General features: G+C 46.7%; 1 protein-coding gene across 1 annotated transcript; it reads right to left on the reverse strand.

Moving 5' to 3' along the window:
• Positions 1 to 735: 735 nt before the first annotated feature.
• Positions 736 to 7,326, reverse strand: Hmox1 (heme oxygenase 1). Its single transcript, XM_042277516.2, has 5 exons — positions 7,169 to 7,326; positions 5,324 to 5,444; positions 3,777 to 4,268; positions 2,444 to 2,543; positions 736 to 1,430 (listed from the first exon to the last, which is right to left on the reverse strand). Exons 1-5 carry the CDS (start codon positions 7,189 to 7,191, stop codon positions 1,297 to 1,299), a joined length of 870 nt encoding a protein of 289 aa, XP_042133450.1. The 5' UTR covers positions 7,192 to 7,326; the 3' UTR covers positions 736 to 1,296.
• Positions 7,327 to 15,481: the final 8,155 nt, after the last annotated feature.

Raw genomic sequence — 15,481 nt, forward strand, 5'->3', positions numbered from 1 at the left:
AACCCCCTTCTAGTCCATCTCCACCTACCATTAAAGGGCCCAGGGCAAGCTGAGATTGTGGCTTAGGAGGATAGCATTAAATTGGCATGTGCAGGGTCCTGGATCTGGTCTCAGCACCACATGCACGGGAATGTAAAACACTCACTCACCACTGCACAAGTAGAAGTTGAGGATGTAGCTCAGTGAGTCTTGCCTAATATGAACAAAGCTCTGGACTTAATTCCCACCACTGAAAAGAAAGGTGGGGACTCAGTTCATGCTGGATCTTTTTCCTATTGCTATAGTTACTCCTTAAAAATCCAAGATTGGGGCTGGCAAGATGGCTCAGAGGTTAAGAGCACTGGTTGCTCTTCCAGAGGTCCTGAGTTCAATTCCCAGCAATCATATGGTGGCTCACAACCATCTGTATGAGTTCTGGTGCCCTCTTCTTGTGTTCTGCATGTACATAGGCAGAACACTGTATACATCATAAATAAATCTTTAAAAAACACCCAAAAACCCAAGATTGACCTCTGGCCTCCACATGCACACACACAAGCATCCTGCACACACACAAACACATACCCCCACCCCACTGTCAGTATGATCTGCCCAACTGCTTAAAGCTCACTTCCAAGATGTCAAAGCAGCCAACATCACAGCTCCCAATGCCACCATCAGCTGCCTCCTGCCAGGTACTGAAGAGACAAAGAGAGGCCCATTTCACGAACAGCAGAGAAATGAAGACACTTCCAGTGACTGTTAGATGTCATTTATTATTTCACACAGAAGTTGGAGACCAAGGTTACAACTATTAAATACCTCTTCCCCACCCACCCCTCAAGACAGCCCAACTTTGTTAGAAAAAAAAAAAAACAACAACAACAACACAACAAAATACCACCATTCAGGTGGAACTGGGGAACTGGATGAGACAGAAACACAAGACAGAACATCTCTACACACTGATATCAAAGTGGCCATAACACCAGAGAAAAGCAGTCATGGCAGTTAACATGGATGCCAACAACCAAGGGCACCAGGCTCATAACAGCTGCCCTTCAGGCCACGGCTTTTGGGCTCTGCTGCAGGACTTGGGGCTGCTGGTTTCAAAGTTCAGGCCACTGGCTGGATGTGATTTTGGTGAGGGGAAAATGTGTCAAGCGTCTCCCTTCATTGCAGAGAGAAAGAGGACACGGGGTGGGGGCTGGCTAGGAGCCCCAAAAGCTTCTTAGAGGCCCCAGAGAAGAGAGCCAGGCAAGATTCTCCCCAACAGAGAGAAGGCCCTTCATGGATAGAGTTCACAGCATATTTGATTTACATGGCATAAATTGCCACTGCCACTGTTGCCATCAGAAAACTAAGAGTGAGGACCCATCGGAGGAGTGGTGCCTGGGATGAGCTAGTGCTGATCTGAGGCTTCCCTCTGGGTGTCTCTGCAGGGGTAGGGTCTGAAAGAGAAAGAGGAAAGGTCAAACACATGCAGCCTGGGCTATATGACATGAAAGTACAGAGTGAAGGAGACCCAGCGTCTGTCCAAGGACACGTTTCTGTTAGAGCACAGTGTCTGCTAGCCACTGCTTGAACACCTTCCAAGCTCTTCATTCCTCCCTGCTCAACCATGTCCTATCAAGGGAAAAGTCCCCTGACCCAACCAGGTAGCTAACTCCCATCAGGACTGGTCACATTTCAGCCACCAGAAATGCTTCTAGCGACAGGGCCATGGGATCCTGTCCCAGGTGGGAAAGCCTTAGGCAAAAAGTGGGTTAGGATGGCATCGAGCAAGAAAGACAGCTTCATGTAACCTGCCCTGCCCATCCTCTGGTCACCCACTCCCTGTGCCACACACTGTCCCAGGGGTGACAGACTCAGGGAAGGCACATTTTGTGTCACTGGCCTTTTTTGGAAGTCTTACTATGGCTCCAGCTAAGGCACAGGAGAGAGGGGCTGGCACCCAAGGTCCAGATGTCTTCCTAGTGTCCCCTGGAGGGTCAGCACTGAAAATAGGTCCCCAAAGCCCTGCCTCATATGTGCCCCTTCCAGGAGCCTTTAGTGGATCTGAAAAAGGAAACACTTACAATCCCAGCTATTTGTGAATGAGACAAGAGGATTGTTTGATCCCAGGGTTTGAGGCCAGTCTAGGTAACACAATATGACTGCCTCAAAAAAAAAAGCTTGGGGAGATGGTCCTAAATGAAAGGATTTCTGTGCCAGTGACTTCTAAGGGATTTCTGTACACCTCAGCCAATATACTACAACCCAACCACCTGATTTCCCAATGTGGGGAAACTGAGGTAGAAAAGCCTTACAGCTCACCCAGTCACACATTACAGAATGACCCTTGGTCCTTTTGTCTGTACCCTATTTCTAATTTAAAACATTCAGAAAAGAGGAGAATAAAAAAAAATCCCAGAGACAGCCATGTTCCTGCCATGAAGAGCCAGAGGCAAGAGGGCACCTTTACCTTGCACCAGGCTACCAGGCCGATGGCGAAGCCACTCCATCTGTGAGGGGCTTTGGTCCTTGTGGTCCTGTGTCAGCAGTACCTGAAGTTCCTCAAACAGCTAGAAAATAAGACATATTGCCATGTTAATGAGACCCAGTGGTGACCCCAGCTGAAGGCAGAGCTTGAAGCATGTTATGAAATATTGTGGAAATGACACAACTTAAGAAAACTATCACACACCCGTGTGTCTTCCACCTGCCTTATGAGAGATAAGTCAGGTTTAGTTAGCTTCCTTGCCTGTGCTTTCCTAATGTGTCTGTGCCTCCACCTGGTCCCCAGTTAAAACAGCTGTCCTAAATCGGGTTCAGGATTTTATGTATGCCCATTAGGAGAGCCATTTTGCCTCCTCTGAAACAACACATGACTGTGTGGTCGCTGAGCAGCATACAACCTGCTATCTCTCATCCTTGCTAAGGGGTATGCCATGGAGAGCCTCAGACTGCTTCTGCAGGTGAGGAAAGCACAGCTCCTGGAATAGGGCTTGCTTGAGACTGACTAAGAGTCAGGATGGAGATCCAGCTCTCCACTGGGCTGAGTCTTTTTGTTTGTTTCAGACAGGGTTTCCTTGTGTAGCCTTAACTGTTCTGGAACTCGTTCTATAGACCAGGCTGACCTCATTCAGAGATCTACCTGTTTCTGCTTCCCAAAGGCATGTGCCACCCCACCCCCAGCTTCATATCCTCAGAAGGACATGGGTGGTCTAGATGTGGTTGGATTTAGAGATTTGAAAGGATAATTCTAACAGGTGCTTGCCTGGTGGACCTTTTAAGGAATCCCAGACTGAAAGTGGGGAGCCAGGAGGTCATGAATTAGAACCCTAAGCACCAGAGCATCCCAATCAACAGGACACTATACCCCTACAGCTCTATCTTTCAGGGCCTTGCTCAAAACCCACTTTCCTAGCTAGGGGCTGGAGAGATGGTTCAGAGGTTAAGAGCACCAGTTGCTATTCCAGAGGACCCAGTTCAATTCCCAGTACCCACATGGCAGGTCACAACTGTCTGTAACTCCAGCTCCAGGGGATCTGACATCCTCACAGACATATATACAGGCAAAACATCAATGAACATTAAAAAAATAAAATAAAATCATTACAAGACCCACATTTTCCTCCTCCTTGTATTGAGGCATTTTCAGAAAGTTGTGATATACCTCTGTGGCTGTATAGAAAATCTCCAAAAGCAAATGCCACCTGAAGTACTTCAGCCTCTGAAAACCTTGTATTTAACTGTGACTCCGGGACCCTCCCTCCCATAACAGTAGTGTGGCTTGGAGGAGTGGTGAAGCTCACCTCGATGTTGAGCAGGAATGCGGTCTTAGCCTCCTCTGTCACCCTGTGCTTGACCTCAGGTGTCATCTCCAGAGTATTCATGCGAGCACGGTAGAGCTGTTTGAACTTGGTAGGGCTGTCGATGTTGGGGAAGGTGAAAAATGCCAGGCCTTCACCAGAGCTGGGCAGGTCCAGGGCTTTCTGCGCAATCTTCTTCAGGACCTGGCCCCCTGAGAGGTCACCCAGGTAACGGGTGTACGTGTGGGCCACCAGCAGCTCAGGATGAGTGCGCCCCACCTCGTGGAGGTGCTTCACATAGTGCTGTGTGGCCGGTGTGTAGGGGATGGTCTTCTGCCAGTGGGGACCGTACCAAAAGGCCATGTCCTGCTCGAGGGCAGTCCTTCGGTGCAGCTCCTCAGGGAAGTAGAGCGGGGCGTAGACTGGGTTCTGCTTATTGCGTTCTATCTCCTCCTCCAGGGCCACATAGATGTGGTACAGGGAGGCCATCACCAGCTGAAAAATCAAAGCCAGTTTCTCAGGTTCCTAGAAGACCCCTACATGACTGCCTTCTGGAAGTCCCCTCTCCACCCAGTTCAGTGTTCTCCACTGTGTATCTGGTGTCTTTCTTTGTCTTCTCTTTTTGGTTTCTCGAGACAGGGTTTCTCTGTGTAGTCCTGGCTGTCCTAGTCTCTCTCTGTAGACCAGGATGACCTCAAACTCATTGAGATCTGCCTGCCTCTGCTTCCTGAGTCCTGGGATTAGAGGTGTGCATCATCACCATCAAGCCATATCTGGTATTTTCTACTGACATCAATTCCACTGTGCCAGGAAACAGCAAAACCAGTCTATTGTGTATGCTGGGTACACAATAAAGAAAGCCCCTCTGTCAAAACCCCATTTCTCAGACGAGCTTGGGAAGTTAAATGAGCTAGACAATTTCACCGTGAGGACAGGACATTGCAAGGCTAAGGCAAACTTCTCCTTGCCTTCAGAAGCAAAATGAAATTGAGTCAAAAGATCTGGGTGTGGTGGTACACGCCTATGGTCCAAATACTCAGGAGACTGACTCAGGAGCATTCAGAGTTCCTGAACTATGTAGTGAGACCCTGTCCAATAACCCAAGGACTAGGATTGTAGGTCAGTGGGAGAGAACCTATCCAACCCAGCAATGCCCTGGGTTAACCAGGTCAAGAGTACATGTTCTGAAATTAGGCCATCTGTTTGGTTTTGGTCATTTCCACCTAAGCTGACTGTTTGGCCTCTTAACCTCTCTGGGCTTCCCCCTTATCTACTCGTAAGGTTGAGACGAGTTTAAAGTTACCAACACAGAGTTAGTGTTCACCATCCTGCTGTCCAGGCTCCTCTGTCAGCATCACATAGCAGGCCAAGAACTTGCTTTGTGACCCTCTCCTCTCTTCTCTGAGCTAGTGTCAAAATTAGTAGGATGACTTCCTTAGACAAGCCCTCATCATCCTTGGCTCCAACCGCTCCATTAAATTATTAGCATGAGCCCTGGGCATACCTGCTACACCCTCCCCAATGCCCTGGCCAACCTACATGTCACATACCTTAAAGCCTTCCCTGGTCACCTGGCCCTTCTGAAAGTTCCTCATGAACTCAGCATTCTCTGCCTGGGTGTGCACCTCCTTAGTGGCCTCCTTTAAGGCCTCAGACAGATCCTTGGGCATGCTGTGGAGGAAGGGAGGAGAGTCAGTGGGGTGGCTTTTCAAGCTAAACCAAGAATGTTGGGGCCTCATCTTCACATGTTGGACCTACAGAATAGGTCCAATGTCTTTACTAGGCCAAGCCATGGCCTTAACCATGCAAATAATCACCAGTCATTAAATACTATGGGATATAGTCCCAAGCCACAGGGAGAATTCCTACCCTAATAATTCCCAGTGAAGGCGAGGGAAAGTACGGCCTGACCACCGAGGAGTCACACCAGTCCGAGGACCATGCTCAAGGGTTGATTTATCTTATTTTATTTTATTTTGGTTTTCAAGACAGTGTAGTCCTGGCTGTTCTGGAACTCACTCTGCAGACCAGGCTGGCCTCGAACTCAGAGATCTGTCTGCCTCTGCCTCCTCAGTGCTGGGATTAAAGGCGTGCGCCACCACTCCTGGCTAAGGGTAGATACCTTGATAAGCTTTTAGAGCTAATGTGAAGGTTTCTTTCAAAAAGTTTCTATTACAAATTTCATAACCAGCCTTTACTCCCAGCACTCAGGAGCAGAGACGGGGCCCGCGGGGTGTCTCTGTGAATTTGAAGACTGGTCTGTTTACATGGTAAATTTCAGGACCATCAGGGCTACATAGGAAGGAAAGTCAACCCTGCACACACACCCAGATTACACTCAAAGTGTCTGCATTAAGCAGTCAAAGGAGTTCTGTAGCAGGGGGATTGAGAGATCCAGGCCAGCCTGGAGGACTTAGTTAAGACACCGCCTTTAAATAAAAAAAAGGGGTGATGTTGCACCTTAGTGGTAGAGTGCTTGTCTGGAATGTTTGAAGTCCTAAGTCCAATCCTTAACACTAAAAGAACAGGAGTTAGAGGTAGACAGCGTGAGCTAGCTCTGCCAGTAAAGGCACTTGCCACCATGCCTGATAACCCCCCTTCCTTGGAACTCATATGGTAGAAGGAGAAAAGTGATCCCCTCAAGTTGTCCTCTGACCTCTACATGTTTAGTATGGCACATATGTAGCCACTCTATATGCACAATAAATAAAACATAGTGGTGGTGGTGGCGCACATCTTTAATCCCAGCACTTGGGAGGCAGAGGCAGGCAGGTCTCTATGAGTTTGAGGCCAGCCTGGTCTACAAAGTTAAGTTCCAGGATAGCCTGGAAACTCTGTCTCAAAAAAAAAAAAAAAAAGAAAAGAAAAGAAAAAGAAAAAAAAGGAGAAAGAAAAGTCAAGTATGGTGGAGCACCTTTAGTCCCAAGCACTCAGAAGGCAAAGGGAAGCCAATCTGAGTAGCCAGCCTGGTCTACATATCGAGCTCCAAGACAGCTAAGACCCTCTCTCTCAAAAAACACCCCCCCCCCAAAAAAAAACAGCCTAAACACCCTCGAGCTCTGCTATTGCTGTCTTGCAATTCTCCTGTAAGGTTGAAAACTGCACAGCCAAGGGTATGTCCATCCTGACAAGTGAGCACTCCGCGCCACCGGGAGAGCCAAGCATAAAATCCAGGATCTAGGACTCCGCAGTGTGCTCACCAGCCGTCAAACCGGGATACCACAAGGACACTCCCATCCCACAGGGTGCCAGAGGGGGTGAATCACATCATCTCCCTCCAGCTGCCCATGGCTACAGGTAGACTGGGCGGTAACTCGTCCCGTGACCCCACAGCATTCCCTGGCTGAACAGGGCACGAGGATCGCCACACTTCCCGTCCCCACGCAGCTGCTTGCCTGTCGGGCTGTGAGTGCTCCATCACCGGGCTGGGCTGGCTCAGGCTGATTCTGTCTGCTTTAGGCTCCGGGATGTGCTTCGGATGGCTCCGCTTCGGATGGCTCCACTCAATGGCTGTCTGCGGAAACTCTGGAGGAAGCAGGACTGTGAGCAGCTGCCCGAACTGGCCTTTTAAGTAAGCGGGTCACGTGGCGGCCGCCCAGCTGAGCTCCTGTTGCAACACCCTGCCCCCGGGCGGGCGGGCGGGCTGGCCTGGTCTGCAAGGGGATAAGTCATATGACCCTGGCAAGCACTGCCCCAGGATCTTTGAAAAAAAAAAAAAGGTTTAAAAAAAAAAAAAAAAAAAGGAACTCTGAATGCAAGTTGCCTCTGGGCAGAATTTGGATTCTTTCTAGAATCCTCTTCTCAGTGACAGGACAGGAGTAGCCCCTCAAGTATCTAGAAGGGGCCGGGCTGTGGTGTTACACGCCTTTAATCCCAGCACTGGGGAGGCAGAGGCAGTCGGATCTCTGTGAGTTCGAGGCCAGCCTGGGCTACAGAGTAAGTTCTAGGAAAGGCGCAAAGCTACACAGAGAAACCCTGTCTCAGAAAAAACAAACAATCTAGAAGGTTCCAGAACTAAGAGACAATGTTTGTCAAGGTGAGATGCTGGTGGGCAACCCTAGGGACTGACCCACAGGGTCCTGAGTCTCCCTGAATCTGTCTTCCCAGAACTCGGAGGACAGCTGGTTTTCTCATCTCTCTTATGGACACTCAGTCCTGCTTGGTTTGCTGGCACCTGCTGAGACTGACTTTTCCATGGTTCATCCCTATACATCATAGTGCTGGGTAGATGGCTCAAATTTCACAGGTGGGGAAACTGAGCCAGAGGATGAAGTGTGCTGCCTAGGGTCTCATGGAGAGCAGCACCTGAGTGTCTGGCTGCCTCCTCGGCACTGTTCTAGAACCTGGTCTACACCATGACTTCCTGATGCCTACGAGTGTGTCTCAGGACACATCCATCATCACAGATACCCACTGAGGCTTAGCAGTGTAGGGCTTGGACAATCACCTGAATTCCTGATGATGTGGCCCCCTCAGTACTGAGTGGTTCCTCAAAGCACTCAGAGTTCTAGTTGTCCTGTTTTGGGTTAAAAATGACTTCTTTAAAAAATATTTATTGCTAGGCAATAGTGGCTCATGCCTTTAGACCCATCACTCAGGAGGCAGAAGCAGGCAGATCTCTGTGAGTTGGAGGCCTGCCTTGTCTACAGTGAGTTCCAGGACAGCCAGGACTACACGGAGGACCCCTGCCTCAAAAGAAAAAAAAGTATTTTATGTGTGTGTTTGGACCCAAGTATAATGCATTCATCCACATGCACACAAATGCTTGAGAAGGGCAGACGAGGCCGTGGGATCTCCAGGAACTAGAGTTAAGGAGGTAGTGAGTTGGCCATGTGGGTGCTGGGAACCAGATGCAGGTCCTCTGGAAAAGCAGCAAGTCCTGTCAGCCTCTGAGCCACCTTCCTCTCCAGCCGAAAACTGACTTCTGATGTTAACAAGGATTCCGTTCTTTGTTTGTTTCTTCTATCTTTAAGGATATCATTTAGAAATAGTGGTTGCAAGTTATCAGCTCTGAAAAAAAGACGAATGAATGTTGGCAACTGCCTGCCAAGGGTGGACTCCCCCATAGAGGGAAAGGGATGGCCAAGCCTCACCTGCATGTGCCCAAGAACCTGTTGTCACTTGTGCCACTGTGAGCAGTGACAACAGAAGAGCAGCCCCAGGAACTGCAGACCTACTGCACGCTCTCGAGAACTCCACTTTACAGACCAGGACAGAGGCTTAAGATAGGATGTGAATTCACTGTGACTGGAGGACTCCACAGTCCCTGGAGAGCAGGTGGCATATCTCCTGCCTGCGAATGATGTAGACAGGACAAGTGGCTATGACTACTGCCAACCAGCGGGTGCTTCTGTAGGTGTTCTGGAGAGGGCCATCTTCCCCAGGGAGGGTGGAAAGCAGGTGAGCAGGGACTCTGTCCACTTTGGGCTGGACCTGTGACTGGCACGTGTCAGATGGTTAATATTAACTGTAAGAAGGAGGATGAACAAAGGCTCCTGAGGGAATGGGGATGCTGTTTGGCTGTCATGGCACCAAGCTGCTAGAAAGGGTGAAACCAAGCTGTGATCACAAATGAAGTACTTTCTGAGTGCAGAAGCTCGGTTCATTCCAACAGCAGCCCACAGGTCTGTCCAGCTGTTCGCATCTCCCTTCTGTCTGCTTGAGTCTCATGAGGAACAGTGAAGTCAAGGGATTTCCTTGTCACTCAGCTATATTGACAGCAGAACCAGAATTCTAGCCCTGGTAAGAGGAAGCCAGGTCTCCCTCCTGACCACCCCACCTGAAGCCCTGTCATGGAGGGTCCAGGAGTTTTGGGGGAGAATAATGAAAACTCTGTAGATATAGAGATTATTCTGTTATTTTTCTGTTATTCCAAGGACTGCAGAAAGTGAAACAACATGAATCTCCTTTTCAACATGGGGAGTTGGGGCACTCAAAGCAGGAGGCACTGACCCAGGCTGTGGCCCCATTAGCAACACAATCTTGTTTACCCTGAGGTTCTGACTCCTGGGGCCTGACTTGTTCTCTGGGAACCCCAGATGTAGCTAGAAGATCGGCCACTCAGAATTTGGGGACAGAAGCAACCAGACCAGGCTGTTCTGGTCCCTCCCAGCCCCTGCCCCCCAACCATGCCAACACTGACTCAGCTTCCTGACTTCCTTTGCCTCATGCACCCAAAAAAACCCAATCCATGCCCTTCTTCCTGCTGCAGTGGCTAGATGAATACCCACCCCTCAAAGATGTCTACACTCTGACATCAAGACCACAATGAAGTTCCGAAGGCAGATGTGAGACTGTCCTGCACCATCCTTCAGGATCCAGGGTCATTACAAAGTGCATGATGGGTCCATACACAGTTTAGGAATGAGGAAAGGGGGAAGAGGACAGGAAAATGCTGTCCCACCTCCTATAAAGATGGGGGACACAGCCGCAAGCTGACATGCACAGTCAGCCTCAGGAAGCTAGAAAGTTGGGGAACTCCTGCTACAGGAGTGCCCAGCCTTACCCACACCCCCCCTCCCCCAGCCGATTTCACAGGCTCCTGCAGTGGCGCAGTTTGAAGTGTTTCAGACAGGGCTTTACAATTTAGAACCAAACAAGAGGCTTCTGTACCTTGCTAGAACTCTCATTTCCTCCTGCCTGAGGCTAAAGCTGCCCTTTGTACCAACTAACTATTCAGAGGGAAGCTGAGGGTGACTCAGCAAAATCTGCCTTCCCTTTGTGTGAAACCCCCCCTCCCAACCATGACACAGCATAAAAGCAGCTGTAAAGCAATGAGGAAACTGCAACTCAGCATTCTGGGCGGGAGGGGGAGCGGAAGGGGGAGCGGGAGGGGGAGCGGGAGGGGGAGTCCGGGTTGGGTTCTGCTTTCAGGCCGATGTGGAAAACAAAGTCCAGGCTCCAGCAGGGGCTGGAGTGTTGGGCCAGGGATGGAGTTCTTTGTGTCTTTTGCCCCAGTAAGATGACAGTGAGGGGATCTGTGTGGGTATCTTCAAGCAAGAATCCTCACAGAGCGCATATTGACGTGCCTGAGACAGACCAGGAGGGACTCTAGTGGGGCTCTTCAGCTTAGTATACAGGATATACAGGGCAGACAGCCCGAAGCCAGAAAAACTCCCAATAGCCTGATACCAAGACATGGAATTCCAATGACAGGAGGGTCCATAAGTAAGGTAGAGACCCTCTGACGGGCAGACAGATCTATGCTGCCACAGATGGAGGACAGAAAAAGAGCATTGCTCATGAAACAGCTGTCCACGTAGCCCCATGTCAAACGCTCACATAGACAGCAGGTGGACAGCTGGATCAGAGAAGCGGACCTCCTCTTCATCCCCACTTTGTCTTTCTTCTGCCCCAGGACATCACAGAGATGGTAACAGAGGGAGCTGCCCACCCCTGCTCAACACCTGTCAATGGCTCCCTGCTGCCCCTGGGGTGAAGTGCAAGGCCTTTATCTGGGGACACCTGTTCCTTGGAGATCTAGCCAAGCCCACCTCTCTTGCAGAGGATTCTCACTCTGTTCACTGCCACCCACATCAAGTATTCCAGACTCAGAGGAGTACCTTCCAGCCCTGAACCAGCAAGACTGTTATTTTCAGGATTGCTAGCCTCCCCTAGAATACCACTTTTGCCCAGGCCTGTAAACCAGCACTCCAGAAGTGGAAGTGGGAAGAACAATCAGTTCACCAAAGATGTAAGAGTTACTGTAGCAAGCTTTTGTGTCAGGACTGCCAGCTCACAAATAACATGAAGACTTGTTAATTATGAAAACTCGACCTGAGCTTACACTTGTCCCCCTAGCTCTTATAACTTAAGTTAACCTATTTATACTAACCTACATTCTGCCACAAGGCATAAGCTCTTTTCCATCTTGTACCTCCTGTTTCCTCTCCATGTCTTGATGGCGAATCCACCTTTCTTCTTTCCAGAGTTCTCTGCCCAGAAGTCCCGCCTATACTCTCCTGCCTAGCTTTTTATCACAAATCACAAGCAATACATCTCCATATGGTGTACAAATATCCCAAAACATTTCCTCCTTTTTGTCTAAATTAAAAGGGAAGGTTTTAACTGTAACACAGTAAAACTATATACAATAAAAACTATTATCAAGTAAGGATTACATTTACAATGTCCAATCCATTTGTATTTGGCAAATTTGGAGAAATTACTTAATTATCTATCTTATCTTGATGAGTCCAAAGTTTTATAGCTAAACCATTCTCTATCATAACTTATATTGCCATCCTAAAAATATCTTTTAGACCTTAAAACATCTTTTTAGAAAAACAACTTAAACTTTTATGTTTTCAACCTTACTAACTACATCTTTTACATAAGTTCTTTTTTCCGAATTTGGTAACAAGGAAAACTGTATATCTAGTCTTCAATCCCCATCAGAGACCCAAGAAGGATAAAATATTATTTGAGTAAACAGGAAGTGCAGAGCAAACAACTTCTAAGACTATAGAAATGACAAAGACAGCTGGCTTCATGGACAGTCACCCAAGTTTCCTCTGCAATGTTGGGGCATCCATCTTCAGCCTACAGGCCTAAAATATCTGACAGACTTTTCTGTGAAGCATGTGATACAGAAATTTTGAAGGACTGTCCTGCCTTGTCTTGGCAAAGTTCAGCAGTTGCCTTCTTTTGTGTCCTGCTCATCCAGTTTAGATAGCATACTGTCAGCAGTTGAGGCAAGGGCAGTTTCTTTGCCCAGTGGCTAACTTTTGCCACAAAGAAAGTAAACTCCATATGGAGTTCCCCTGATGCCCACCATCTTCTCTGAAGTAGATTGGTGCTATCAGGAGCAAGCTTATCTCATCATGAAAAGCCTTATGTTATTAAAACAACTTAAATGCCATCTTCTGTAGGTCTCTGTAGATAGATGGTTTGAAGACCATTTATCTATCTAAAACATATCTGTTAAACCTTGAAAATGTACCTACATGACTACAAGTTTGATTGTTATAGATGACTAACTACTAACATATATTTTTAAATTATCCTAAATAGTTTGTAATAATAACCTTTAAGGAATAGAACTTTACATTTTAAAATGAGTTGCATAGGTATAATGTTTTTTTTATAAATGTGTGCATTCTTTTTTTTAAAGGTTTATTTTTATAATGCCTACAGTGTTCTGCTTACATGTACACCTACATGCCAGAAGAGGGCACCAGATCTCACTACAGATGGTTGTGAGCCACCATGTGGTTGCTGGGAATTGAACTCAGGACCTCTGGAAGATCAATCAGTGCTCTTAACCTCTGAGCCATCTCTCCAGCCCCACATAGGTATAATATTTTAAAAAAGAGTAGAAACATATATACAGTATAACAAAAATAACCTTAAATATTTATCAATATACAAAAATCCATGCCAGTGTAAAGTATTTGAGATTAACAGTTGTTTTTTAATTTAAAAGTAGATTCAATAATCTACCCTTCTTTTTCTACCATTCGTTTATGCCCCTTTTTCTTTTCAGAATGAGATCCTTGATTCTAACCTCCTGTGTTTAGTTTTTTCCCCTGACTATGACCAATAATAACTTGTAACTAACCTCATGCTAAACAATGACAAACATTCACCAAATTACCAGAAACCACCTACCTCAACTCTTGAGAATGTGGGTGTTGTGTTCTCTAGATTTCTTCCTGTTGTCTGGGGATAATGACATCTTTTTTTTTTTTTAATCTATTTATTTATTATGTATAGAGTGTTCTACCTGAATGTATCCCTGAAGGCCAGAAGAGGGCACCAGAGCTCATTACAGATGGTTGGAAGCCACCATGTGGTTGTTGGGATTTGAACTTAGAACCTCTGGAAGAACAGCCAGTGCTCTTAACCTCTGAGCCATCTCTCCGGCCTGGATAATGACATCTTTAGGGGACCCTGAGAAAATTGGGATAATAATAAAGTCCTGGGAGAGCTAGCTGTTATTTTTTTATTTAGTCTCTCTGTGATGGGAAATTGTAGGGCTTATCTGAAGTCCTGGCTAGAGGTAGTCTGTGAGGCTGAACCATCCCAATTAGCAGCTTTGAAGTTGTTTTGGATGCAGAATTTTAAGGAAACTGCAACAGAGGCATTCTGAGAGGCTTGATCACCTGGCTTACTTGTCAGTATTAGTGTCTGGTCCTTTTTTTCCCCCTGAAAACAGAAACTTTTTTTTTTTCAAGACAGGGTTTCTCTGTGTAGCTTCGGAGCCTGTCCTGGAACTTGATCTGTAGACAAGGCTGGCCTCGAACTCACAGAGATCCGCCTGCTTCTGCCTCCTGAGTGCTGGTATTAAAGGCATTAAAACACATAAACTTTTTTTTTTTTTTTTGGTTTTTTCGAGACAGGGTTTCTCTGTGTAGCTTTGCGCCTTTTCCTGGAGCTCACTTGGTAGCCCAGGCTGGCCTCGAACTCACAAAGATCCGCCTGGCTCAGCCTCCCGAGTGCTGGGATTAAAGGCGCGCGCCACCACGCCCGGCTAAAACACATAAACTTTTAAAGGTAATATCTATCTATATATATATGTGTGTGTGTGTGTGTGTGTGTGTGTGTGTGTGTGTGTGTGTGTGTGTGTATGTGTGTGTGTATGTATTAATACAAGTATGGAATGTGCAGTGTGTAAAAGTCAACTAAAGGCGAGTTTTTAAAATAATTTTTTATTGCTTATTTAACTTATTTATTTTATATGCATTGGTGTGAAGGTATTAGAGCTTCTGGAACTGGAACTATATAGACAGTTGTGAGCTGCCGTGTGGGTGCTTGGAACTGAACCAGGGTCCTCTGGAAGAGCAGCCAGTGCTCTTAAATGCAGAACCATCTCTCTAGACACTAAAGATGATTTTTTGTTTTATGTTTTAGCAGGTAAAAGGCATCTGTCAACTTTATAAGTCGACTTGGACTGCATAACCAAACTGTAATATAAATCTTTATCTATGTTATATGAAAGAATGGCATGTAATAATAAGTCATGAGAAAAAAATAAAGAAAAAAATGCTGGGCGGTGGTGGTGCACACCTTTAATCCCAGCACTTGGGAGTCAGAGGCAGGCGGGTCTCTGTGAGTTCGAGGCCAGCCTGGACTACAGAGTGAGTTCCAGGAAAGGCGCAAAGCTACACAGAGAAATCCTGTCTCAAAAAAAAAAAAGTCATGAGGACTTAGCCAACAAAATTTACCATGTCTCATCCAGTCTCAGAGCTGTTCTCGTGCAGAGAGATCAGTATACACGTTACCTGTCCTATAGTCTTTCCTGGCTTTCTCCCTCATGTCTACAGCCAAGATCCTCAGGTGGTCTCCCCCAGTCAAATCTGATCCTTATTAATTTTGGATAAATCCATTAACTTTTTGTTTCAAGGTATAACCTCTCCCCCAATGCAATATATTTCCTGACTTACATTCTGAAGTCAAGACATCTTTAAATGTACAGGCTGGTTTAATTCAGCAGTTTCCATAATCCAGTATCTCTCAGTAGCTGTCATTTTTTGTTCACTAGCATTTAAAAAATTCAAAGTCAACAAAACACCATACAGGATCCAGATACCCTGTGTATTTCCCATCTTTATGTGGCTTATTCTTTTTTATATTACTTTTCTTTCTCTTTAAAGACTTTATTTTTTTAAACTATTTTTTACCACTTTCTATATCCACTTTCTTTCTTTCTTCAGCACCTAAGCACCTTTTAAAGCATTTGTACCTTCTTAGAGTTTTTCTGTGTCTGG

This window comes from Peromyscus maniculatus, chromosome 5, assembly GCF_049852395.1.
Source record: "Peromyscus maniculatus bairdii isolate BWxNUB_F1_BW_parent chromosome 5, HU_Pman_BW_mat_3.1, whole genome shotgun sequence".
In the NCBI taxonomy this organism is placed as follows: Eukaryota; Metazoa; Chordata; class Mammalia; order Rodentia; family Cricetidae; genus Peromyscus; species Peromyscus maniculatus.